The 27,760-nt window shown below is 40.8% G+C and overlaps 1 protein-coding gene and 1 long non-coding RNA gene across 5 annotated transcripts; both read left to right on the forward strand.

Moving 5' to 3' along the window:
• The first annotated feature begins 610 nt into the window (after positions 1–610).
• On the forward strand, positions 611–26,919 carry LOC126982301 (chromatin-remodeling complex ATPase chain Iswi-like). 4 transcript variants are annotated; one of them, XM_050834291.1, is made up of 13 exons: positions 611–750; positions 2,895–3,118; positions 4,903–5,028; positions 7,829–7,858; positions 14,148–14,387; positions 15,445–15,586; positions 16,343–16,630; positions 17,064–17,242; positions 17,566–17,731; positions 18,105–18,319; positions 18,824–19,574; positions 19,864–20,079; positions 22,000–26,919. In XM_050834291.1, exons 1-13 carry the CDS (start codon positions 700–702, stop codon positions 22,552–22,554), a joined length of 3,183 nt encoding a protein of 1,060 aa, XP_050690248.1. In that variant the 5' UTR covers positions 611–699; the 3' UTR covers positions 22,555–26,919. The 4 variants fall into 4 exon arrangements, with proteins under 4 accessions (XP_050690248.1, XP_050690249.1, XP_050690250.1 ...); XM_050834292.1 differs by lacking the exon at positions 7,829–7,858; XM_050834293.1 differs by lacking the exon at positions 4,903–5,028.
• Positions 7,868–12,879, forward strand: LOC126982306 (uncharacterized). Its single transcript, XR_007735044.1, has 2 exons — positions 7,868–10,316; positions 10,436–12,879. It is a non-coding gene; the product is annotated as an uncharacterized LOC126982306 (long non-coding RNA).
• Positions 26,920–27,760: the final 841 nt, after the last annotated feature.

A 27,760-nucleotide genomic window follows, 5' to 3' on the forward strand; every position in this document is an offset into this window, starting at 1 on the left:
TATTTACATTATAATTCCTTTTTCTGTTAACGAACCTCAACTTGTGTTTATATTTTTGTACAATGGAAATTTTTATTTTTTTGTAACTAGCCAAGTTTGTCTGCAAGACCAGCCATCCCCCTTTGTTGTATTCTACAACAATAAATATTTCAATTCAATTCAATCCTCAATTACTTTTATGATGTTTATTTTCTTATTAATAAACAAATAATGTGTATAGATCTGTAAGCTGAAAAACTATACGCCCCGTTGCCACAGTTATCGTTAGTGTCAATGCAATTATGGTTATTTGTGTCTTATTTCGCGATTTTAAGAGAATGAATAAAATTTTCTGGCTCTCGGGAATAAAAGGAAAGAGAAAGAACAATAAAATCATCTTTGTCTCATTCCTTTGATCATATTTTTCTGCGCCCTGTGAAGACTTGTACCCAGCCTCCGTGTAGTCAAATGAGCCCTTAAATTTATACTTAAAATCCACCATAATTAATAAAACTCCAACCCATAGAACAATAAGCACTAAAAAAGACTAACTTAAACAGTGTACTATGAAGTGTGAAGGTATTAGAGGGTGAGTAATTATTTTCTAGAGCGTTAGTGAGCGAGGTTTTCATTTGACTCCCGTGTTGTTGTTTGCCGGGCGTGCTGGGGTCGGCGTCCTCGCTCCTATTTCTCACCTTTTGACGGGAAATAATCACCAAAATGTCGGACAACGAGGACGCGGTGGAGCCCATGGAGGTCGGGGAGAATTCGGTGAGTCCTGAGCATGGAAGGGACGCGTAAATGTGGCGGGGAGGGGGAAAGTGCGGGGAGGTTTTGGCGGGTAAAGGCAGCGTGTGGGGGGAAGGTAAACAACGGGACTTACAGATGCAACGTTTGGAGTGATAACTTGTCGCCACTGCAAGTATATGTGAGGAACCCGTCAGTGGCAGACATAGCTAACCATTTGGCTATCACCTCCCATTAAAGTCCGTGCCAACTTTTCCGGGAGACTGTTTGCCCAGTACAGCCTGCGGATGTTAAGTGTTTCCGGGTAGTTATGCCCCATGAAGGTGGCCCGGGGCGTGAGGGGAGAGGTGTATTTATCTATTTTTTTTACCTGTCGCTCCAAGGAGTTTGGCACTTATTATATTTTTCTGTTTAATATTGCACAAGGCATCAGGGTTGGTGTATAACATGCACATAGTAAAGGCCCCCCCCTGCTTGAAGGTAATGTTAGGTTGGCTAGAATTTTTAAACTTATTTATTTATAAAAATACGTGTGGCACGCCTTTCAAATCACCATTGCCACTGCGGTGACAGCAGAGTCCACTCCCTTCATAGTCTTGTAAAGGCTCAAGTACATGTTTTCCTCATATCTTTGTATCATGAGGAAACTTTAATATCTGGTGAGTTTTAATGGATTTTCAATTAATTTGCATTTCATGTTTTGTAGAAATCATTAGTTTTGGGAAGGGGTGGAAATTTGGGAAACTAGTGAGGTAAATCTTAAGAATAGTGGCTCCTAGTGGGTGCGTATTTAGGGCACGGTGTGGTGGTAATTACAACATTTCTAGCACGTACGACGGGGTTTTGACAAGCGGACAGGTGTGTTTATGTCACAAGGGGTGTATTTTTCCGCGCGGGCTCTTCCCTTTCTTCACCCCGGAGCTCGCAGTCTCATCGCCCATCGACTTAAAAGAAATCGTGAGGCCAGCGTGGAAAAATACACCCTTGTGACATAAACACGCCTGTCCGCTTGTCAAACCCCGTTGTACGTGCTAGAAATGTTGTAATTACCACCACACCGTGCCCTAAGTGCGCACCCGCTTGAAGCTGCTACTCTTGAGATTTATCACTAGTGATTTCTGTATAAATAGCCAGCAGATCAATTAAAAATAGTTTTGTATGCCATTGTGAGATGGGTGAAGTTAGACATTTACCGGTAGGAGAGAGAAGACAGGGTAAATGTTTGTAGGTTCACTCAAAGATTTAGCAGACATTTTTGTGTTTTTTAGATTATCATAATCATTTCCCTTGCAAATCGCCTGTGTTTTTTTTAACCCTTCCCTTCATGATGCTTTACAAGAGAATCATTAGGATTGCGTTGAGTGTTTAGCTGAAGAGGAACTTGAGTGTTGGTTTGTTCATTATTAACCCAAGAAATTGTTATCTCTTATCAGAAACATTGATATTGATCCCAAATACTAACCCATTCATTTTGTTTCTCCTTTCCCTCTTCTCAATTTTTCCTCTTTTCCCTATTCCTTATATTTTCATCTCATTTGCTGTTTCTCTCCTTGTTTTTACTCTTTCTCCTCTCTGTTCCCCCTTCCTTTTTCCTCCTTTCTCCTACTCCTTGCTTTTCTTTTTGTCACTTTTTATTACCTTTTCCATCTCCTTACACTACTTTTTTTTCTTTCATTGTATTTGCCTCCTCCTCCTCCTCCTCCTCCTCCTCCTCCTTATTATTTTTTCTACCTCCCTGTGTTCATCTACTGGTAACTTCTTCCTTTCCTTCCTCCATCTTTCCCCTTCTTTTGCCCTCCTTTATTGTATTTGCTTCTTCCTCCTCCTCCTCCTTTTTTTATATTATCCCTTTTATTCCTCCTTGTTCTTATCTACCTACCTCTTTCTTTTTTTTTTTTCTCCCTCCTCCTCCTCCTTATTTTTTTTATCTGGCTCCTCTTTTTTTTCCTCTTTTCCTTCCCCTCCTCTTCTTCCACCTCCTCCTCCTCTTTTTTTTTATCTGTTTTTCCTTCCCCTCTTCTTCTTGCACCTCCTCCTCCTCCTCCTCCTCTTTTTTTATCCTCTTTTCCTTCCCCTCCTCTTCTTCCACCTCTTCCTCCTCCTCTTTTTTTATCCATTTTTCCTTCCCCTCCCCTCCCCTCCTCCACCTCCTCCTCCTCCTCCCCCAGAATGAGTCGTCCTCGGCGGAGACCTCCTCAAGCAAGGCGGGCGGCGAGTATGAGAACAAGATGGAGACGGACCGGTCCAAGCGGTTCGACTACCTCCTCAAGCAGACGGAAATCTTCTCTCACTTCATGATCGGCGCGCGGGACAAGACGCCGTCCTCCCCCCTCAAGTGCAAGCCCGGCCGCCCCAAGAAGATGGAGAACCGCAAGCCCTCCCTCCTCGGCGAGTGAGTATTTGGGGGATCGGGTGTTATAGCATACTTTTTTTAGTGGGTTCTAAGGGTGTTGGAGTGAATGATAAGGGTGGGAGGTTAGGTTTGGGTGGGTTAGTGTGTGTGTTTGTGTGTTGTGTGTGTGTGATGTTATTGGTTAGTGTGTGTGTTTATGAGTGTTACAACTACAAGTGTTTTTTTTTTTATGTGTGTGTGTGTGTGTGTGTGAGAGAGAGAGAGAGAGAGAGAGAGAGAGAGAGAGAGAGATAGTGAAGGGTGATTCATGGTATGTATTTCAACTAATGGTTACGTGGTTTAAATGGTAGATCAGGTAGTGTGGTGGATGATTACTGAGTGTATGGATGATGAAATGGGCTGTGGTGGATGAGATTAAGTTAAGCAGTGAGTGTGGTGGACTTCAGTGTTAGGTGGGTGACTAATGGGTGTTGTAAGTGGTTGTGTGGATGAGCGTGCATGTGTGTGTCTGTGGAGGGGAGTGTGTATCTAAAAAGTTTAATGTGCATGGTGGCTGTGAGGGATACTTTAGTGTGTGTTAATGAGTATATATATCATTATTTTCATTATTGTTCCAGAGCTACACCTGTCTCATTAGAAGGACACCTGTTGTATTTCAGTTAGGAAGTTACATAATTGACTCACCTGTGTCTTGTGTGTTGACCTCTCGGTGTGATTAAGGTAAAACAAGCATAAACCATCTCACCTTTGCCTTGTGTGTTGGTAAGGCAAACAAATGTAAACTCACTCACCTTGCCTTATGTGTTGACCTTTTGGTGTGATTAATAGTAAGATAAACCAAGCATAAATCATCTCACCTTTGCCTTGTGTGTTGGTAAGGCAAACAAATGTAAACTCACTCACCTTGCCTCGTGTGTTGACCTCTTGCAGCGATTAACAGTAAGATAGATGAAGCATTTGCACTGCCGCCTAAACTGTTGTCTGGTTCTGCTGCTAACCTTAACCAGTGTACTAACAGTGAGACAATGAAAAATACATAAATAAGAGTACGGGGTTACAATACTTTTTTCTTCAGTAAACAAAGCATTCCAAGGGCATGAAAGAAAAGAGAAATCCCCAGTCAGTGTACCAGAAAGCCATTTTTTTTTTACAGCTAAAGAAACAGCTCAAGGGCAACAAATAAAGGTGTAAAAAAAAAAGCTCGCTATTCTCATAACTTGGTGACATTTAATGAAAAATATATAAGTAAGAGTACAGGGTTACAATATACTTTTTTCTTCGGTAACCTAAGCATTTTAAGGACATGAAATAAAATAAGAATCCCCAGTCATTGTACCAGAAAGGCGATACTCATAACTTGGTGACATTTAGTGAAAAATAAACATAATAAACTAGTAAGCATTGAAGTTACGTTGTTGCCCCAGCCAGTTCCATTCTTCTTTCTGTATAAAAAAAAGTTACTTGAGATCCAGGGCTTTTTTTTTTTTTTATATTACATCAGAGGACACAGCTCAAGGGCAATAAAAAAAAAAAAAAAAAAAAAAGCCCGCTACTCGCTGCTCCTGTAAAAGATAAAAGTAAAGAGTAGCCAAAAGAGAGGTCAACTTTGGGTGGAGATTCATAAAACAGAAGGACTATCCACCCCCCCCAATGCCAACTACCCCAGTGGTCTCTACAATACCCTAAGTTTGAGCCTTGGGCCATGTATATATGTATAAATCATGTTCATACAAACCACCATAGCATTATGCATTAAACCTAACCAGTTTATCCTAAGTACAGAACACCAGGACCTGTATTCATGAACCCTTTGCTTCTCTTAGTGACCCAGAGCTGCTCACAAGACTTGAAGTGCCAGTTTTACCGTCCAATACACCGAAGTTGTTAGTTCCCCAACCAAACACAAATAACGACGAAAAGGAGTTTGGTGTTGATGTAAAAAAGAAGAGGTAAGTTTAGGAATCCACACAGGAAATATCTTTATCTTTATCTAGTACTGAGCAGACATAACGGATCATAGCTGCTCACAAGACTTAAAGTGGCAGTTTTACCGTCCAATACAGCAAATTTGTAAGCTCTCCAGTCTCCAACCAAATACAGTCCCTCAAATAGTACGGTTTCGGTTTTATACGGCTTGTCATAGAAGATCTTTTAAGGATTCCTGCTCGTTGGGAAATTTAAAAATCCTTAAAAAATCTTCTATGAAAATCCACATAAAACCAAAACCGTACTGTTTGAGGGACGACCTGTACAGAACATGAAGAAAAGGAATTTGGTGTTGATGTAAATAAGAGGAGGGAATTTTAGGAACCTACACAGCAGCGTCGCCAAATCATCGTACTCATCGCATTGCCTTTCCATAGTTTCTGACCGAGAACTATAGCCCAAAAATTGACCTTGTGATTCTTTTTTTTTTAGGAGCAGCGAGTAGCGGGCTTTTTTTTATTATTGTTTCCTTTTTTTGTGCCCTTGAGCTGTCTCTTTCCCTCATGTAATAACGCTAACTTCAATTTTCTATCGTTATTTGTGTAGGTACGAGAGTTTGAGGCTTAAAAGTAATACAATGCGGTGAATACGATAATCTGGTAACACTGCCTCACAGGAAATATCTTTATCATTACGTATCTAGTACTGAGCAGAAATAATTGATCATAGTGGAGAATATAGTGGTTTGGGCGCTTATAGTGACCCTGTGTTGGACTGTTGAACTGGCCAGAGGAACCATACTCCTTGTTAGCTGGCATGGGTTGATAAGAGAAGCACTTATAGGCTTGGTGAATACAGCTCCATCTCATGTGTGGTGTATGAAGTGTGTGAGTGGCCGGGTGCATGTGTGTTGATATGTACAAACACGTCCTCTATATTATCCATTTCACTGCACTCCCGAGACAGAAGGGAAGAGGAGAATGTTGAATAAGGATAAACAGCACTGAAGGATAGTATGATTCAAGTCTGCCTCCTCTTTGTTATTCATTTCACTGCAGTCCCACAACAGAAGGGAAAAGAAGAAGGTTGAATAAGCATAAACAGCACTGAAGAAGGTCATGATTCAAACTCGCATCCTCTTTATAATAATTTTTCACTGCACTCCCACAACAGAAGGGAAGAGGAGAAGGTTGAATAAGCATAAACAGCACTGAAGAAGGTCATGATTCAAGCTCGCATCCTCTTTATAATAATTTTTCACTGCAGTCCCACAACAGAAGGGAAGAGGAGAAGGTTGAATAAGCATAAACAGCACTGAAGAAGGTCATGATTCAAGCTCACATCCTCTTTATAATAATTTTTCACTGCACTCCCACAACAGAAGGGAAGAGAAGGTTGAATAAGCGTAAACACACCACTGAAGGAGCTTCAAGCCCACCTCCTCCTTATAATCATTTTTCACTGCACTCCCACAACAGAAGGGAAAAAGGAGAAGGTTGAATAAACATAAACAAAGCACTGAAGGAGATGATTGATTGATTGATAGTTTATCGTTGCAAGTAAACAACAAAGGAGAAGGGAGGGACATGCCATCCCAACCCCCAGACAGTAGAGAGAGTGATTATACAACTAAGGATACATGTGGAAGTAGCACCAGGAAACTAAAAAGATACAATGGTAGAGGACAAATGCTAAAAAATAAAGGCCTTGATTTAGTCAGGGGAGCAGACATAAGGGACTGAACATATGGACTACAATCTAGGGGCAAATAGAGGAGGAGATGATTAATATGTACAAACAAGTCCGCCTCCTCTTTATAATCCATTTCACCTCACTCCCGCAACAGAAGGGAAAAAGAAGAAGGTTGAATAAGCATAAACACACCACTGAAGGAGATGATTAATATATACAAACAAGTCCGCCTCCTCTTTATAATCCATTTCACCTCACTCCCGCAACAGAAGGGAAAAAGAAGAAGGTTGAATAAGCATAAAAATAGCACTGAAGGAGATGATTAATATATACAAACAAGTCCGCCTCCTCTTTATAATCCATTTCACAGCACTCCCGCAACAGAAAGATGAAGGAGAAAGTTGAATAATCATAAACTGGGCCAAAGGAGATGACGATTGAAGTGACTGAAGTTCTCTCATATTTTTTTAATTTTTTTATATAATTTAAGAGAAGAGTAACTTTTTTTTCTCATTATATATTTTGCCTTGGATGAACAACAGGATATAAAAGCAGAAAGTTGAATGAGCTGAAAACACATCGCCATAATTATTCGAGGAGATATTTGGCGATTTCTTCATGTTATTTAAGCTGAGAACGCCAAGCAAATTTTTCCTTCATTTTTTTTTGGACAAGCAAGAAAAAAAAATAGGGTGATGTTGAATTAATTTATAAACAGCACAAGAGAAGAAATAATAATGATAGTTGACATTTTTTTTATCATGAGCTGTAGGGAAAAAAAAAAACTAAAAATAGAAAAAAAATAGTTGTAGGGGAAAAAAATAAACACCAGACAGAAGAGGCTGATGATGATGATGGTATCTTTTTCTTGTTTCTTTTTATATATATTTTTTTTAACCATGAGAGAAAAAAAAAAGAACTTAGTGTTTTTTTCTCATTTTTTAACCATGAGAAAAAAAAACTAACTTGTGTCCATCCAAACTTGTACTGAAAAAAAGAAAAAAAAGATGCTGGTGTTTTTTTCTCGTTTTTTTACTATGAATGAAAAGAAGAAAAAAAAGACAGTGGGTATTTTTCTTCCATTGGCTTGGGGGACGGATGATAAATTTGTCTTTGCTCTTCTCTTTCTAGACGGATGAAGAAGGTCGTCTCAGCTGCAGAGTAAGTTAGCCGGCCTTTACTTTTTTTTTTGTCCTTCTCCTCCTCTTCCTTGTCATCTTGTTCTGTTCTGTACCTCTTTACAAATTCCTAGTTTTTCTTTTCTTTCTCCTCTTTCATATTCATCTTTCCTTTTTTCCTCCTCTTCCTCCTCCTTCTAACCCCTTCACTTCGGCGACGTCAGCGTATGGAAAGGGTTAGTCCTCTTCTAAACCTCTTAATCCTCTTCTAAACCACTTATGAGGGAATGGAAGAGGGATTTAGAGGAGGATTGAGAGGTTTAGAAGACGATTAATCCTCTTCCGTGTCCTCTTGACCCGTTCCATACTGTTACGCCGACGTCTGTGTCACGGATGGAAAGTGTTAATACTTATCATCTTGTTCTGTTCTGTACCTCTTCACGAATTCCTAGTTTTTTTCCTTCTCTTTTGTCTTCATTCTTTTTTTATCCTCCTCCTCCTTGTTATCTCGTTCCATTCTTCTTTACCTTCGTTTTACTTTCCTGTTCTTCCTCTTCATGAATTCCTACTTTTTCTTTTCTTCCTCATTTCTTTTTTCTCTTCCTCCTTCTGCTCCTCCTCCTCCACCCCTCCCCTTGTGGCTGGCTGGTGTAGCATGGTGTAGCCTTAGTGGTGGTGGAGAGAGGCAGTGTTGTAGTGTAGAAACATTTGCCGGAGTCACCCAGGAGTGGCCGCCCTTCCATCCTCTATCATTATTTTCATCATTAGTTGTGTCATTCTCATTGTTATTGGGATTCGGTCTTTGATACTTCACTTCACCGCCGAAAGTTAATGGGTAAGGATTTTGTTTAGTTATCGTATCAGTTATTGTTTTTTCACTGGTGCTGCAAAGTCCCATTAGCCAGACTCATTATTTCACTCCATAGAAAACCCGGGTGACTTGAAGCCTTTTTAGCGAGGACTCATCTAGACTTGGAACTGAATGGGTTGATGTCATAATTGTGTTTGTATGTTGAGGTCATGGAATACTTATGCCCAATCTTTAAAACATCGTATGAGTGGGTGCTTTGTCTTTTTGTCTTTTTTTTGGGACAGAGTTAGTAAGAAGTGTTGGAGTTTCACAGGGTTGAGTTGATCCATTACAAACTCAGACGTAAAAAGTGAAATTGAAAAATCATCAAAACAAATGAACCACACCTTGAACAGTGGGTCAAAACACTGTGGCAGATTTGTCTGTTTTGGCCTGTATTTCAGTTGTGGGTAGTTGGTGTAGTTGTTTTTTTGTATTACTTTTTATAACTGTTTTAATAAGTTGACTTAATAAAAATCCAACACTTTTAAGCAACCATTCAAAAAGTGGAGTTAAAGAGCCAAACAGACGCATAACTTGATAAATACTAATATGATTAAAATTTAAGGGAGTAGGAATAAAGGAGAGGAAATGGAGGAAGGAGGAGTGTGAGAGTAGTCATAGATGAGGTTGAAGGGAGGAATGAGGAAGAAAAACAGGAGGAAAATGCACCCAGTTATGTCAATTTTTCAAGATCCTCAAACCCCAGCTGATTTGAATGACTGCTCCCCACCCGCCCCCTTCATGTGGCTACAAAGGTTCACATTTAGTAGAAAAATACCCCCCTTTAACAACTCTGGGTACGTCCCTGTGAGAGTGTTATAGTCAGTGAGGGAGAGGAAGGAGGAATGAAGGAGAGGGAGGAGGAAGGGGAAAAAATAGAAGGAAGAAAGGAGAATAAGACTTGTACAGTGCAATTATTATGTTCCTTTTTGCTTCCTGCTTCACAACTGTACTGGAATGTGGCTTCTCTCATTTCCCTTTAGTTCTGAATGTCTCACAATAACCAATGATGATGATAATGGTGTTTGATCTCTTATGTTTCCATGGACGACACAGGTGAGAACAAATGTTTGGGGTGTAATACTTTGAGCTCTGTTATTGTTTTGTTATGTAGTGTAGGAGTAAGAGAATGGGGAAGACAGGGAAAGGAAGGAAAAAGACTGAGGAAAAAGAAGAAAGGAAGGAATGAAGGAGATGAAGAATGGAGAGGCAGGAAGGGAGAAGATAGCTAGAGACATTTAGAGAGAAGAATATACAAATTTAATCCTTACTAAATTGTTTTCTCATTATTACACTAGACATTGTTATTACAGTAGAATGCTTAATTGAGTTTCTTGAAGTATGTCATTGTTTTGTTAGTGTGAGAATGATAGCGAGGAACACCAGAAAAGTTCAAAATAAACAGATTAATAGATGCTAACTTCATCCTTATTAAATGTTGTTACTTCACTAGATTATATAAACGTCCCAGTGTCTAGGAATGTTACGAGGATCTAGGAGTGTTGTAGAGGTGTTGGTAAGGGTGTTCAGGAGTTTATGAGGAGAGAAGGTCAGTAGGATTTTATAGCAAGCAAGACATTACCTACACTAGATTATATGAACGTCTCAGTGTCTAGGAATGTTACGAGGATCTAGGAGTGTTGTAGAGGTGTTGGTAAGGGTGTTCAGGAGTTTATGAGGAGAGAAGGTCAGTAGGATTTTATAGCAAGCAAGACATTACCTACACTAAATTATATGAACATCTCAGTGTCTAGGAGTGTCGTAGAGGTGTTGGTAAGGGTGTTCAGGAGTTTATGAGGAGAGGAGGTCATTAGGGTTTTAGAGCAAACAAAACATTACCTAAGAAAGACAGGTAGGCTTTGATTAAGAATGTTTTTTATTGATAGAATGCAGGAATATAAGTGATTGAGGTGTTGTTAAAAGTGTTCAGGGGTTTATGAGGAGAGGTCAGTAGGGTTTTAATAGCAAACAAGACATACCTAAGAACGACACGTAGGCTTTGATTAAGGATGTTTTTATGGTAGAATGCAGGAATATAAGTGATTTTGTATTTATTTATTTATTTATGGAAGTATGATTTTATGAGAGGATAGACATTCACGTTTAAATCTTGTGTCTCCAATTATTATTTCTGCGATGTGATGTTTTATTTCTAATTTGTGGGATTATAATAAGTTAGTAAGAGTGTTCAGGAGTTTATGAGGAGAGGAGGTCAGTCAGAATGCAAGAAGATTAGTGATTTTGTATTTATTTTATTTGTGGAAGACTCTAACTTTGTGCAGGATAGATATTCATGTTTAAATTTTGTGTTTCCATTTTTTTTTTCTGTGATGTGGTTTTATTTCTCTGATTTGTGGGATTCTAATAAGTTTAATTTTTGTGGGTAATCTATCATTTTTATTTCATCAACTTCCCAGATCAAATGACCATCTAAATCACATCCATATTCTTAAACATTTCAAGGCTCACACACACACACTTATAAGGCCTTCATAGAGGTTGTTGTGGGTGTTTCCATGGGTAGTTTTATGAGCCTAGTGATAGTTTGACAAGGCTTTTGCACCGTGAATGTGAAAATCGCACCCATGAGAACCTGCCTAACCTTCCTTAACCCGTTAGCAGTGACGGGCCAAATTTGAGGCTTTACCGTGTAGCAGCGACAGGCCAAATTTGAGGCTTTACCGTGTAGCAGTGATGGGCCAAATTTGAGGCTTTACCGTGTAGCAGCGACAGGCCAAATTTGTGCCATGATATAAACCCCCAAAATAGATGATGCATAAACTGATCATAAATGCGTTGATATATATGATGAAATGGCTTGTGTGAGTGATGATTTTTTTTCATTTTTCTCACCTAGAGGGACCATTAAGAAACATGATCCCCAGAGCTACCGGGTTAAGACCTTTGGAAATAGTTGTGGAAGCTGAAAGTGTCTTGAGAATATGTGAATTATTTTACTCTCCTGGTGTCCCTATGATTCTCTCTCTCACTCCTGCACTATATAACAAAACCATAACAAACCTCAAAGAACTCCTAGGTATACATATTCAGGTGTAACAGGAATATTTAAAAAGAACAAAGCTAGCATTATTTTACACTCCTACTATTCCTGTGTCTCTCTCTCTCTTTTGTTAGTTTACTCTCCTTTCTTATTAGTTCATATCCAGCTTATTCCTGTCACATCTGAACCTCTACATTTTTTTTTTTACGTCAAAGGATGCGGCTCAAGGGCAACAAAAAGAGTACACACACACAAAAAAAAAAAGCCCGCTACTCGCCGCTCCCACAAAAGTAGAGAGTAGCCAAAAGAGAGGTCAATTTCGGGTGGAAGTGTGTCATTCTCCTGCCATTCTGTCCCTTATTTTGGCACTTACCACAGTCATGAATCTGCCGTCCATATTCCTAGACATTTCCGACTCTCACAACTCTTTCCAAAGGCCATGAAGGAGGTTAGTCAGGTTCTTACGAGTGTTGTTTCATATTCACAGTGCAGAAGCCTCATCAAACTATCACTAGGCTCATAAGACTACCCATGGACATACCCAGAATGGTCTATATGAAAGCCTTGTCATGTGGGTGTGTCCTGAAGTGGTTGATGATATGGACTTAACCTTACCATACGTCAACCTCAGCACACCTTATGTTTGATCCTCATGTCTCCTTCTCGTCATTTCACACTGTTCCTCACACTTAACCTTACCATACGTCAACCTCAGCACACCTTATGTTTGATCCTCATGTCTCTTTCTCGTCATTTCACACTGTTCCTCACACCCTCCTTCACCCTATTAAACACATACCTTACCTGTCTCCTCCTCCTCCTCCTCCTCTCCTTACTCTCAGAAACATAAAATAGCACCCCACTTCAATATTCCTTTTCCTTGTTAATCATGGTTTCTTTACTTTCTTAACCCAGTAGCAGCGGGGATCATGTTTCTTAAAGGCCCTTCCCTCTAAGCGAGAAAATTGAGAAAATATCATCACTCACACAAACCATTTCATAATACTATATATCAATGCATTTGTGATCAGTTTATGCATCATCTATTTTTTGGGGGTTTATATCATGGGAAAAATTTGGCCCGTCGCTGCTACCAGGTTAAACACATACCTTACCTCTCTCCTCTCCTCCTCCTCCTCTTACTCTCAGAAACACAAAACAGCATCCTCAGAAACAAAAACAAACAACAAAACAACAAAAACAAACAAAACAGCATCCTTCAGAAACACATACCTTACCTCTCTCCTCTTCTCCTCCTCCTCCTCTCCTTACTCTCAGAAATGTAAAACAGCATCCCACTTCAATCTTCCTTTTCCTCATTTTTTTCCTTTTTTTTCCTTTTTACATCAAAGGATTCGGCTCAAGGGCAACAAAAAGGGTACACACACACACACACACACACACACACACACACACACACACACACACACACACACACACACCACACACACACACACACACACACACACACACACACACACAAAAAGCCTGCTACTCGCGGCTCTCACAAACACACATCTCTTCATCCCTCTTCATCTCAAATTGTACCCCACACCTCTTTATCCTTTAAATACACAAGCCACATCATTTCATTTCACTTCATATTGTTCGTCACACTTCTTATACCCTCTGAAACACGTCACTTCATCTCACTTCACTTCTTCACCTTATTGGTTGCCACACTTCTTATACCCTCTGAAACACTAGTCACTTCATCTCACTTCACCTCTATTGCTTGTCACTTCTTCCGTTGCCTTTAGAAATACAAACCCCGTCATCTCATTTCACTTCATTACTCTTCATGTCTTTTTTTTTTTTAAGCCTTGGAATTAAAAGACAGTTCACCTCTCACCCTTGACCTCATGTTAATTGTCACTTCTTCCTTTACCTTCAGAAATACAAACTCCATCATCTCATTTCACTTCGTTATTCTTCATGTCTTTTATTTGTAACCTCAGAATTAAGAGACAGCTCACCTCTCGTGCACCCTTTTACCTCATGTTAATTGTCACTTCTTCCTCTACCTTCAATGCTCTTCATGTCTTTTTTTTTATCTCAGAATTAAAAGACGGTTCACCTCTTGCACCTTTTTACCTCATGTTAATTGTCACTTCTTCCTCTACCTTCAGAAATACAAACCATGTCATCTCATTTCACTTCATTACTCGTCTTTTTTTTATTTTATTTTTTTAACCTCAGAATTAAAAGAAAGTTCACCTCATGCTTATTGTCACCCCTTCCTTACCCTCACCCCATATCCTTCCTCACACCCCTATACCCTATTAAACACATACCTTACCCCCCCTCTTCACCTCCTCCTCCTCCTCCTCCTCCCTTCTTAAACCCAAATGACCTCACCACAGACTCATATCCCTCACATCATAACCCCCATACACTCCATCTCCCCTCCGTTTCACCTCCCCTTTAACACAGCCTACCGCACCCCCTTTCACCTCCCTCCCTCCCTCGCCCCTACAGCCACCGCCACCGCATGACAGAGCAGGAGGAGGACGAGGAGCTGCTGGCCGAGTCGAACAAGTCGTCGAAGATCATCACGCGCTTTGAGGAGAGTCCGAGCTATGTCGTCAACGGGGAGATGCGCGATTACCAGATCCGAGGCTTGAACTGGATGATTGACCTGTACGAGAATGGCATCAACGGCATCTTGGCGGACGAAATGGGCCTCGGGAAAACCCTGCAGACCATCTCACTCTTGGGGTAAGTTAGTGAGGTTTTAGATTTTATTTGTTTTTTGTTTTGTTCTATTATTTTATTTATTTACCTAACCTAACCAACCCTGCAGACCATCTCACTCTTGGGGTAGGTTAGGTTAGGTTAGGCTAGTTTTATTTATTTATTTATTATTGTGTGTTGGAGTTTTTTGTTGTTCTTTTTTGTTGTTTGGGGCTCTGGGTTTATTTTGTTTGAATTTTGTTTTACTGGATAATGCATGTGAGAATCAGATTTGGGTTAAGTGTTATTGTGGCTTCTTATTGTTTAGTTAAATACAGCCGTCCCTCAAATAGTACAGTTTCCAATAGCTCGGTTTTGGTTTTATGTGGATTTTCTAAGAAGATTTTTTAGGATTTTTAAGTTTCCCGACGAACAGGAAATCCTAAAAGATCTTCCGTGACAATCCGTATAGAACCGAAACCAAACTATTGGAAACCGTACTATTTGGGGGATGACTGTAGTGTTGAAAAGGGAAAGAGACAGAGGCACCAGGATAGAAGAAAATGATAACTACATCCTCATCAAATGGTTTTATTACACTTGATTGCCAGAGATATGCAGATAGACTTTGATCAAGGATGTTTTTTTATGATAGGATGAAAGAATACAAGTGATTTTGCATTTTTTTGTGTGTGTGTTTTTATGGGAGATGCTTAATTTTATATTTGTTTATGTTTGTTAGGTGCTTTTTACTCTTATGTTTATGTATTTCTTTTTGTAATTTGATGGTCTCACTTATTTAATTTTTCTCTCGTTATATAAATTGTTACCATATTTTTACTTCTTTTTCTGTAAGACATTTTTTTAACTTTCCCTATCTCATATCTTTTACTTATTTAATTTCTTCTCATTATATAGATTGTTACCATATTTTTACTTCTTTTTCTGTAAGACATTTTTTTAACTTTCCCTATCTCATCTCTCTCACTTATTTAATTTCTTCTCTCATTGTATAAATTGTTACCATATTTTTACTTCTTTTTCTGTGAGACATTTTTTTTAAGTTTCCCTATCTCATCTCTAACCCCTTATTCCCTCCCAGGTACATGAAGCACTTCCGCAACATCCCCGGCCCCCACATGGTCATCGTGCCCAAGTCCACCCTCAGGAACTGGGAGAACGAGGTCAAGCGCTGGTGTCCCTCCCTGCGTGCTGTGTGCCTCATCGGTGACCAGGAGACACGGGTGAGTGTGGGGCAAGGGGCAAGGGGAGGCTGGTGTAAAAGGGAATGAGGGCAGGAAGGGTTGAAGAGGGTTAAGTTAGGTTAGTCTGCCTCATCAGTAACCAGGAGAAGCTAGTGAGTGTTGGGGAAGGGGTAACGGGCATGCTAGGGTAAGTGGGGAATGAGGTTGGGAAGGGTAGGAGAGGGTTTGGTTAGGTAGGGTTAGGTTAGGTTGGGTTGGGTTGGGTTGGGTCATTGGTAAGTATAGGGCAAGGGGCAGTCTGGGGTAAGAGGCAGTGTAATAGGGAAGGGTAGGAGAGGGTTAAGTTAGGTTAGGTTAGGGTAGATAGGATTAGACTAGGTTAGGATTAGGTAAGGCTAAGTAAGGTTATACTAGGGTAGGCAAGATAAGCTTAGGTAGGATTAAAATTAGGTTAGTTTTATTTTATTTTATTTTCATTTATTTATTTTTTACATCAAAGGATACGGCTCAAGGGCAACAAAAAGGGTATGAAAAAAAGCCCGCTTCTCAAAAAAGAGTAGCCACAAGAGAGGTCAATTTTAGATGGAGAGGTGGTTAGATAGGTGGAGAGGTGGTTAGATAGGGTTGGGTTATGGTATTAGAAGGTAGTCATTTGGGATATGGGAGGGCACATAAAGGCTAGAGTAGTACGGCAGTAGTCAATGAATAGGAGAGTCACACAGTCATCACCTAACCTAACAGTAATCCAAACAGTCATTTCAGTCTCATATTCAGTAAATTCTCTCCCCCCCCCAGTCCGTCTTCATCCGCGAGGTGATGATGCCGGGTGAGTGGGACGTCTGCATCACCTCCTACGAGATGTGCATCAGGGAGAAGTCCGTCTTTAAGAAGTTCAACTGGAGGTACATGGTGATTGACGAGGCCCACCGCATCAAGAACGAGAAGAGCAAGCTGTCGGAGATCGTGAGGGAGTTCCGCACCACCAATCGTCTCCTGCTCACCGGCACGCCCCTGCAGAACAACCTCCATGAACTCTGGTCCCTGCTGAATTTCCTGCTGCCGGAGGTGTTCAGCTCATCAGAGGTGCGTGGGGGGGTGTTTGTGTTTGTTTGTGGGAGAGGGTGTATGTGGTTCTAGTGAGTGTATTTTGGGGTGGGGGTATTTATGTGTGTTTTTGAGAAGCTGATTTTTTTTTTCACTTCTTTTTATATGAATTTTTGCTGTTAACTCTCATGTATGTGTTTGTATGTTAATTATTTGTTCTTTCATTCATTCATCTATTTATTAATTTATTTGTATTTTATTCCTATTTTTTCTAACTACTGTACATTTATTTGCTTATTCACTGATTCATCTACTTATTGCTCACTACATTTATTTACTTACTCAATTATTCAACTCCATAACTTACTACATTTATATATTAATTTATTTATTTATTTAAGAGTCAGAGTAACACTACCAGCACCATCACCAGTAACCTAACCTTCCCTCTCACCCTTCTCCCCCTCACCAGGACTTTGATTCCTGGTTCAACACTAACAACTGCCTGGGTGACTCCTCTCTGGTGGAGCGCCTGCACGCTGTCCTGCGCCCCTTCCTGCTGCGCCGCCTCAAGTCCGACGTGGAGAAGCGGCTGCTGCCCAAGAAGGAGACCAAAGTGTACATCCAGCTCAGCAAGATGCAACGGGACTGGTGGGTGTTTACTGACCCTCTCCTTGGTCCTCTCTCTTTAGTTATCTGTTATAGGAGGAGGTCTTAGCGGGCTTTTTTTGTGTGTGTTTGCCTTTGAACAGTTTCTTTTACTGTGTCATATGTTAACCCTTAGACAGCGCCAGTATTTGCAGAGCAGCTCCCCCAAAAGGAGTCATCTATATATAGTCACTGCAAACCTTAGGACCGTAGCACAAATATAGTTACGCCACATGAGAGGTGTTTTAATCATTGTCTGTTTAAAAAAAAAAAAAAAACCTCAGCCCCTCAACACCTGCCTAACCTAACCTGTCCCCTCCCCGCAGGTACACCAAGATCCTGATGAAGGACATTGACGTGGTGAACGGCGCCGGACGCACGGAGAAGATGAGGCTGCAGAACATCCTCATGCAGCTGCGCAAGTGTTGCAACCACCCGTACCTCTTTGACGGGGCCGAGCCGGGGCCGCCCTACACCACCGACTACCACCTGGTGAGTGCAATACGGGTGTTTCTATTTCTTAAAGCACACGAGAAATTGATCTGTTTAAGAGAATACTTTTTTACCCTGAGATACAAGGTGTACACTCTAGCTTAAGGCCTTTCCTGAGCACACCGTAACTTGAACTCACCCCATAACAGGTTGAGAGAAAAACAGTAAAACCTTTCCCAAACAAACCCTAACCTTATTTCACCCGATAAGAAGTTGAGAAAGAATCACTAGACTTTTCCCAAATACACCCTAACCTAACTTAATGTCACTCCAGAAAAGATTGAAGAAGAATGAGACTCAAACGAACCCTAACCTAACTTAACCTCACCCCATAATAACACACTCATCCTAATCACACCTCACCCCATAACAGGTTGAGAACTCCGGCAAGATGATCGTGCTGGACAAACTCCTCCCCAAGCTGCAGGAGATGGGGTCGCGGGTTCTGCTCTTCTCACAGATGACGCGCATGCTGGACATCCTGGAGGACTACTGCGTGTGGCGACGGTACTCCTACTGCCGCATCGACGGGCAGACGGCGCACGAGGACAGGCAGCGGCAGATTGATGAGTACAACATGCCGGACTCGTGAGTATTTGGGGTTCGACTTTTCGTTTTTTGGAAAGGAGTAACATAGGGTTTTTTTTCTTGAATTTTTTATTTTTTTTATTTTCTTTGTCTTTTTTTGTCTTTTCTTTCTTTTAATCTTCAGTATGGTTTTCTTTTTTGTTTCCTCTTCTTTTTTTTCCCTTCAGCTGCCTCCCAGAAACCTCCTAAGACTATTATTATTATTATTATTATTATTATTATTATTATTATTATTATTATTATTATTATTATTGTTTTGTTTTGTTTTTTATGGGAGTAACAAGCTTTTTATTTTCTCATTTTCATTTTCTTTATTTTTGTCTTTTTAGTTTCCTTTATTTCCCCCCTTCAACCACCTCTAAAAAAACACATTATTATTATCACAAGTGGCTAAGCAGGTAGAGAGGAAGGAGTTCAGACACTATAAGCCATCTGTAGAGTAACCCCAAAACACCTGAGACAAAGTATTGCTAATGTTTTCCTTCTCGTCGTTGCCCCACACAGCGAGAAGTTCCTGTTCATGCTGTCAACACGCGCCGGAGGTCTGGGCATCAACCTGGCCACGGCGGACATCGTCATCCTCTTCGACTCGGACTGGAACCCTCAGATGGACTTGCAGGCTATGGACAGGGCGCATCGTATTGGCCAGAAGAAGCAGGTGAAGGTGTTCCGGTTCATCCAGGAGAACTCGATGGAGGAGAAGCTGGTGGAGAGGGCCGAGGTGAAGCTGAGGCTGGACAAGATGGTCATACAGCAAGGCAGGTTGATGGACAACAAGACCAACGCGCTGGCCAAGGACGAGATGCTGGCCATGATCCGGCACGGCGCCAACGAGGTCTTCAAGGGCAAGGACGATGAGTTCACCGACGAGGACATCGACAACATCATCGGCAGGGGCGAGGAGAGGACGGAGGAGTTGAACAAGAAGCTGGAGGCGCTGGGTGAGTCCTCCCTCCGCCAGTTCACTCTCGACGTGCCCACCAACTCCGTCTACCAGTTTGAGGGAGAGGACTACCGGAACAAGCAGAAGGCCATCGTGGGTATGTGGATCGAGCCGCCAAAGAGGGAGAGGAAGGCCAACTACGCCGTGGATGCCTACTTCCGTGAGGCTCTCAGAGTGTCCGAACCCAAGGCGCCCAAGGCCCCACGTCCCCCCAAGCAGCCGGTGGTCCAAGACTTCCAGTTCTTCCCGCCGAGGCTGTTTGAGCTGCTGGACAAGGAGATCTACTACTACCGCAAGACTGTCAGCTACAAGGTGGGTGGACGTGGGTCTTCCTAGTGGGTTTTGTATGTGGTAATTATCCAATGATTTTTTATTATTATTCTTTATTTGTCCAACTTTTCCTTCATTTCAGAGCGAGTAGCAGGCTTTTTTTTTTTGTGTGTGTTTCCTTTTTTTTGTGCCCTTGTGCTGTCTCCTTTGCTGTAAAAAAAAAATATATATAAATATGGACACTGCCCGCTTCAACAGTGTCTTAATAGAGAATTTGTGTATGTCAGTGTGTGGAGATGAGCGACAGGCCTATAACCCCTCTTCCCAACAGGTCCCCAAGAACCCTGAGTTTATGGGTGAGGCGGCGCGGATCCAGAAGGAGGAGCAGCAGAAGATTGATGAAGCGGAGCCGGTGACGGAGGAGGAGATGGAGGAGCGGGACCAGCTGCTCACCCAGGGCTTCCTCAACTGGTCCAAGCGAGACTTCAACCAGTTCATCAAGGCCAACGAGAAGTACGGCAGAGACGACATCGAGAACATTGCCAAGGTGAGGAGAGGAAGAGGAAGGAAGGAAGGAAGGAAGAGTTTAGTCAGATCAGAAAAGAGAGAAGAGGAAGTGGGGTGGGGGGAGGAATAGGAAGGAAGGTAGGAAGAGTTTAGTCAGATCAGAAAAGAGAGAAGAGGGAGTGGGGTGGGGAGAGGAATGAAAAACAAGAGTATCAAAGAGAAGGAGATGAAGAGAAGAATGAGAAGGTAGTTTAGAGAAGAGAAAGAAGGGAAAGAAAGATGAGAAATAATGTAGAAAAGAGAAGGAGAGGAAGAGAAGAATGAGAAGTAGTTTAGAGAAGAGAAAGAAGGGAAAGAAAGATGAGAAATAATGTAGAAAAGAGAAGGAGAGGAAGAGAAGGATGAGAAGTAGTTTAGAGAAGAGAAAGAAGGGAAAGAAAGATGAGAAATAGTGTAGAAAAGAGGAGAGGAAGAGAAGGATGAGAAGGTAGTTTAGAGAAGGGAAAGAAAGATGAGAAATAGTGTAGAAAAGAGGAGAGGAAGAGAAGGATGAGAAGTAGTTTAGAGAAGAGAAAGAAGGGAAAGAAAGATGAGAAATAGTATATAAAAGAGGAGAAAAGTATGAGAAATAGTGTTAGTAGTTTAGAGAAGAGAAAGAAGGGAAAGAAAGATGAGAAATAGTATATAAAAGAGGAGAAAAGTATGAGAAATAGTGTTAGTAGTTTAGAGAAGAGAAAGAAGGGGGAGAAATAGTGTAGAAAAGAGAAGGAAAGAATGAGAAATAATGTTAGTAGTTTAGAGAAGAGAAAGAAGGGAAAGAAAGATGAGAAATAGTGTAGAAAAGAATGAGAAATAATGTTAGTAGTTCAGAGAAGAGAAAGAAGGGAAAGGAGGAGGAGAAATAGTGTAGAAAAGAGAAGAAAAGAATGAGAAATAATGTTAAAGAGAAGATGGACAAGATTTAGTTTGAAAAAGACGAAAGGGAGAAGAGAATGGGAAATAATGTACAGAAGAGGAGAGGTGGGAGAAAAGAAACAGAAGAATTAAAAATAGTATAAAAAAGAGATAGAAGACTGAGAATGAGAGGGACAGAAGAATAAGAAGTGCTGTAGAAATGAGGGAGGGAGCAGAGAAGAAACGGCAGAAGCTTAACACTTAAATTGAATACATGATTAACCCGTCCGCTGCGATTGGCACGGATCTGGCTTTCACTGGTAGCTTGGTAACATATAGTCCCAGGTCTTTCTCTTCCTCAGTGGTGGATAGTGGAGTGTTTCCCATGTGGTATTGGTGTGCTGGATATCCCTTCACTGGTAGCTTGGTAACATACACTCCCAGGTCTTTCTCTTCCTCTGTGGTGGATAGTGGAGTGTTTCCCATGTGGTATTGGTGTACTGGATATCCCTTCACTGGTAGCCTGGTAACATACACTCCCAGGCCTTTCTCTGCCTCTGTGGTGGATAGTGGAGTGTTTCCCATGTGGTATTGGTGTGCTGGATATCCCTTCACTGGTAGCCTGCCCAGGTCTTTCTCTGCCTCTGTGGTGGATAGTGGAGTGTTTCCCATGTGGTATTGGTGTGCTGGATATCCCTTCACTGGTAGCTTGGTAACATACACTCCCAGGTCTTTCTCTGCCTCTGTGGTGGATAGTGGAGTGTTTCCCATGTGGTATTGGTGTGCTGGATATCCCTTCACTGGTAGCCTGGTAACATACACTCCCAGGTCTTTCTCTTCCTCTGTGGTGGATAGTGGAGTGTTTCCCATGTGATATTGGTATGCTGGATATCCCCTCCCAAGGTGCAGGACTTTAAATTTTACTTCATTGAATAGTATCAGCCACTTTTTGTTCCATTCCTTTAGCTTGGTGATGTCTTTTTGTAGGAAATCCACAGTCAAGGGGTTAAGAGGAAGGAAAACAAACAATGTCCTATATGTGTTAATCTTATTCACCCCACAACAGGAGGTGGAAGGCAAGACCCCCGAGGAGGTGATGGAGTACTCCGCCGTGTTCTGGGAGCGCTGTTCAGAGCTGCAGGACTGTGACCGCATCCTGGCGCAGATTGAGCGCGGCGAGGCAAAGATACAGCGGCGCGCGTCCATCAAGAAGGCCCTGGATGCTAAGATGGCGCGGTACAGGGCTCCGTTCCACCAGCTCCGCATCTCCTACGGGACGAACAAGGGCAAGAACTACACCGAGGAGGAGGACCGCTTCCTCGTCTGCATGCTACACAAACTCGGCTTCGACAAGGAGAACGTCTACGAGGAGCTCCGAGCTGCCGTCCGATCCGCGCCGCAGTTCCGCTTCGACTGGTTCATCAAAAGTCGCACCGCCCTCGAGCTCCAGCGACGGTGCAACACTCTCATCACGCTGATCGAGAGGGAGAACCAAGAGCTGGAGGAGAAGGAGCGGGCCGAGAGGAAGAAGGGCCGCCCACGAAGCCTCTACATCAAGTCCGGGAAGAGGGCGGCCGGGGCTCAGGACGGAAGAGGAAGGCGCAAGAAGAAGGCGGAGTAGATGGAGGAAGATGAAGAAGGAGAGTGAAGAAGTTAGGTTTAAGTAGATGATGGAGTGGATAGAAGAAGGGAGAGGAGGAGAATGTTACGCTTGGTTTAATTAGAAGATGGAGGAAGAAGAGAACGGATAAGAAGTAAAGGGAAGAAGAAGAAGGGTGAAGAGAAGGTTAGGTTAGGTTTAAGATGATGATGGAGGAGGAGAAAGAGGAGGAGGAGGAGGAGGAGGTCAGGTTAGGTGTAAGAAAATGGAGGAGATAGAAGGGGGAGGAGGAAGAGGCTGAGAAGATTAGTTTAGTTTTAATTTGAAGGAGAAGGAGTAAAAGAAGAAAAAAATGATGGAGTAGATGAGAGGAGTGAAAGAAGAAAAAGATGTAGATGAAGAAGAAAACTGAAGAAGGAGGAGACTGAAGAGGGGTTAGGTTAGGTTTAATAAGAAGAAGAGGGTGTAGATGTAAGTTATAGAAGAAGAAAAAGAAGAGGGTTAGGTTAAGTTTAATTTAATATGAATGATGGAATGAAAGACTTGAAAACGGGAAAAATACTACACAAAACGCAGTACAAGGGTGACAAAAACTAGCTAGGTTAAAATTAAAACGCCAACAAAAGGAAATGAAACTAAACCAGACGGAATTATTTTGTCCGTAAAACGTGGAGTCGTATGTGTGTATGTGTTAGTGTTTTATTTATTTACTTTTTTATTTATGTTTTTGTGTTTGTGGTGAATGGAAACGGGGACGTGTGTGTTTGTGGAAGGACGGTTTTCTTTTTCTTTGTTTTATACCTCAAGAAGAAAGGTGATGAGGTTAGGTTAGGGTTAAGTAGATGATGGAGTAGATGGAAGAAGAAGAAGGAGGAGGAGGAGAAGGCTGAAGACGTGAGGTTAGGTTCAAACAGAAGATGTAAAAGATTTAAGAAGAAGGAGGAATAGGGTGAAGAGAAGGGAAGTTTTGGTGATTATGTGTTTTGTGATTAACCCCTTCACTACGGCCGGTCCAAAACAGCGCCCCGCACCGTATCCGGGATCGCCGCGCGCGCCAAATTTCAAATGTCGCTATTGAATATAACAAGTTTTCAGCCATAAACTCAACATAATCATCATGTATTATATATGAAAACATGCAGAATTAAATGGTGCACATAAAGAAACATAAATTAATTGATAACTTTGAGATGTAAGCATAAATATAGAGATAAAATAACTCATATATTGGCTAAAGCGAGCCAGGACGCAGCATGCACGTCCTCGGATATGGTACGGGGCACGCAAGGACGCAGTAAACGTGTCCTCGTGTTGAAGGGGTTAAGGCCACTTTCCAAACACTCCATGACCCAAAAGTTGAACAAAGTAGAAAAGTAGAAATTGTCAACTCTAAATAAAGAAAATATATATAAATGCCGTGTTTTCAAAAATACAAAAAGGGGAAAATCCATTATATAAGTAACTGAACAGCAGTGGAAAGGAATATTCTCACTTTTTGAAATATTCTTAATGTGTGTTTTTATCGGCGTCGCAGATGCTGATCAACAGATTGTCCATCTTCTTATTGTTCTCTTCAAGTTGTTTTCCTGGCTCACCCGTGCATTGTAGACATGACATTGTATCATAACATTTGGAAGCCCTGATGAACACTACAACAAAGTCTGCTTTTTTTTATTTTGATTTTTTAACGTCCTGGCCTGTGGCGCCGGTAGGCCTTCATAGTAGGGCCTGATGGTCGGCCCCAGCCCGTTGTGGCGCAGGCAAGTGTTTATAGTGGCGCCATCTTTACCATTCATCATTTTCCATTTCAGACCCCTAGTTGCATAATATAAATTGTTGGGGGTGTGTTGGAGGTTCATGCGACGCCGATCAAGCACAGTTTTTGTGCTATGAACACTTGTTTATGAACTGAAAAATAAGAAAAGTAAAAGTTTGAAGAAGAAAATTAATGTAATCAAAACAAATGATGCTGAATGTTATAATGATTGAAGGGCAAGGAATATAAGAACATAAGAACTTAAGGAGTCTGCAAGAGGCCGGTTGGTGAGACTAGAGAGTTAGGTATTTATTAAAAACATGAGTGTTATAAAAGGTAGGTAGAAAAATAGAAATAGAAATGAGTGAAGAAGTATTAGTATAAAGTAAAATAGCTATCTGTAGATTTAGCAAAGTGGAAATAGGAAACAATAAGAGAGTTGAAGGGAAATAATTTGAAAAGTGTGTCGGAAAAAAATAAGTTTGTCGATTGAGTGTAAATAAAAGTGAAAGAAATGTGAAGAAAGGAAAGTAATATTAGTGAACTAGAAAAGAGAAAATTAAGTGAAAAGATGATTAAATAGTTACATGAGAAAAGAAAAAAATGAAAAGATGAGAAGTTACAATAGAAAAGAAAAAATAAATGAAATGAAAAAGTTACATTAGAAAAGAAAAAAAGAATTGAAAAAAATATTAGAAAAAGTTACATTAGGAAAGAGAAAAAGTGAAAAGATGACGATGAAAAGAAGTTAAATTAGAAGAGAAAAAAATAAATGATAGATGATGAGAAAAAGTTACATTAGAAAAGAAGTGAAAAGATAATGAAAAGAGAAGTTACATTAGAGAAGAAAAAAAAAGGAGTGAAAAGACATTAAAAGAAGTCACAATAGAAAAGAAAAAAAATGAAAAGATGACGAGAAAAAGTTACATACAAGTACAAAGGAGAAAAAAAGTAAAAAGATTGAAAAGAATGAAGTTACGATATCGGGCACAAACAGACAAGTTACCTGCGACTTAACTAATTAACCGAGGACGATGGTAATAATAATAATAGGTGTTTTGTACTGGAAGATCCCCCTGCCCCCTACCCCTCTCCCCCTCCCTCCCCCCCTCATTGTAGTAGTAAGTCTCGGCCACTCCCTGAAGGAAAGAAAAAAACAAAAAAACAATTGACAGACTGACAGGCTGATGAAAAAATTTGATAGATAAATGAATAAAAATGAATTAGAAGATACAATTTTTTTCTGATTTCTGTAAAACTAAAAAAAACTACTACTACTACTACTACTACTACTACTACTACTACTACTATGGCCCAAACTTGTGACTTTTTCAATGGACCAAAAAAAAAATAAAAAAAATGGTAAGCCTGTCCGTCAAAAAGAAAAAGAAAAAAAAGAATAGCAGGGAAGCATAATTTTTCATCCTTTTTATATTTATTTTTTGTTCCTTTTTTTTTTTAAGGTGGAGAAGGAAGAGGAGGAGGAGGAGGAAGGAAGATGTCTCCTCTCTTCCACCCTGACATTCCACATTTATGGGTTGGAATTATACTTATTATTATTGTCATTATTATTATTATCATTATTATCATTATTGTTGTTTTTAGTAATGAGTGTTTAAATAACGTTCCTGTGTAGAATGACTGGAAAATAATGTACCTTCTTCATCCTCCTCCTCTTCTTCCCTTCTTCTTTATCTATCATTATCTTTTTCCTTCTCTTTCTCTTCTATTTCTTTATTTATTCATCAACTCATTTCTTTCCTCTCATTGCTTCATTTTTTCTACTTTTTTCATTCATTCATTTTCTTTCTCTCTTCCTCTTCTTCCCCTCTTCTTTACCTCTCATTATCTTTTCCTTCTCTCTCTCTTCTTTTTCTTTATTTATTCTTCATTTCTCATTCATCAACTCATTCCTTTCCTCCCATTTCTTCATTTTTTCTACTTTTTTTCATTCATATTGACTCTTTCCTTTCTTCTTTCTTTTCTCTCTTCCTCTTCCCCCTCCTCTTCTTCCCTTCTTCTTTACCCCTCATCATCTTTTTCCTTCTCTTTTCTTTTTCTTTATTCTTCATTTCTCATTCATCAACTCATTCCTTTCCTCCCATTTCTTCATTTTTTCTACTTTTTTCATTCATATAACTCCCTTCTTCATTTCCTTTCTCTCCTCCTTCTTCGTCCCTCTCCCTCATTTCTTCCTTCATTCTTTGTTTCTCCTTCATCTTAACTCATTCCTTTCTCCCTTATTCCTCTTCTCTCTCCTCCCATTTCTTCATTCCTTATTTATCATTCATCTTAACTCTTTCCTCTCTTTCCTATTCACTTATTCCCTCATTTCTTCCTTCATTCTTTGTTTCTCATTCATTTTTTTTTTCATTTTTTCTCTCCTCTCCTTTATCATCTATTTATCATCCATTCCCAGTCCTATTTTCTATTATTTTCTATTCTTTTTTTGCTTTCCTTTCCTTTCCTCGTCTCCATCCCCTCTTCCTCTTTCTCTCCCTCCTTCCTTCTTCCTCTCTCCCTCTCTCCCTTCCCACTCTATGTTCCCTCTAATCCTCTCCCCCTCCCTCTCCTCCCCCTCCATTTCTTTTAATTGTATGTAGTTTTGTAATAAAATGAAGTCAAACTTTTGTGTGTGTATTTTTATTCTCTGTCGGGGGTTTGTGTAAATGCAGAATTGTTTTAATTTTCACTTTTCATTCCATTTTTTATATACTCCTTTTGTGTGATACTATATCAACTTTTTTCTTTCCATTTTTTGTTACATTTTTGGTATATTAAACCATTTTATTTAACCCGTCTGCTGCGATTGGCACGGATTTTGCCTTCACTGGTAGCCTGGTAACATACACTCCCAGGTCTTTCTCTGCCTCTGTGGTGGATAGTGGAGTGTTTCCCATGTGGTATTAGTATGCTGGATATCCCTTCACTGGTAGCCTGGTAACATACACTCCCAGGTCTTTCTCTGCCTCTGTGGTGGATAGTGGAGTGTTTCCCATGTGGTATTGGTATGCTGGATATCCCTTCACTGGTAGCCTGGTAACATACACTCCCAGGTCTTTCTCTTCCTCTGTGGTGGATAGTGGAGTGTTTCCCATGTGGTATTGGTATGCTGGATATCCCTTCACTGGTAGCCTGGTAACATACACTCCCAGGTCTATCTCTGCCTCTGTGGTGGATAGTGGAGTGTTTCCCATGTGGTATTGGTATGCTGGATATTCCTTCACTGGTAGCCTGGCAACATACACTCCCAGGTCTTACTCTGCCTCTGTGGTGGATAGTGGAGTGTTTCCCATGTGGTATTGGTATGCTGGATACCCCTTCACTGGTAGCCTGGTAACATACACTCCCAGGTCTTTCCCTGCCTCTGTGGTGGATAGTGGAGTGTTTCCCATGTGGTATTGGTATGCTGGATATTCCTTCACTGGTAGCCTGGCAACATACACTCCCAGGTCTTTCTCTGCCTCTGTG

This window comes from Eriocheir sinensis, chromosome 50, assembly GCF_024679095.1.
Source record: "Eriocheir sinensis breed Jianghai 21 chromosome 50, ASM2467909v1, whole genome shotgun sequence".
Lineage (NCBI taxonomy): Eukaryota > Metazoa > Arthropoda > Malacostraca > Decapoda > Varunidae > Eriocheir > Eriocheir sinensis.

What these genes read in the sequence shown, in the direction of transcription:
- LOC126982301 (XM_050834291.1), top strand. Translation starts at nt 700, where the DNA reads ATGTCGGACAACGAGGACGCGGTGGAGCCCATGGAGGTCGGGGAGAAT. An exon ending in ACACCACCGACTACCACCTG is followed by an intron (nt 17,732 to 18,104) that starts GTGAGTGCAATA and finishes ACCCCATAACAG; the next exon opens with GTTGAGAACTCCGGCAAGAT. An exon ending in ACATCGAGAACATTGCCAAG is followed by an intron (nt 20,080 to 21,999) that starts GTGAGGAGAGGA and finishes ACCCCACAACAG; the next exon opens with GAGGTGGAAGGCAAGACCCC.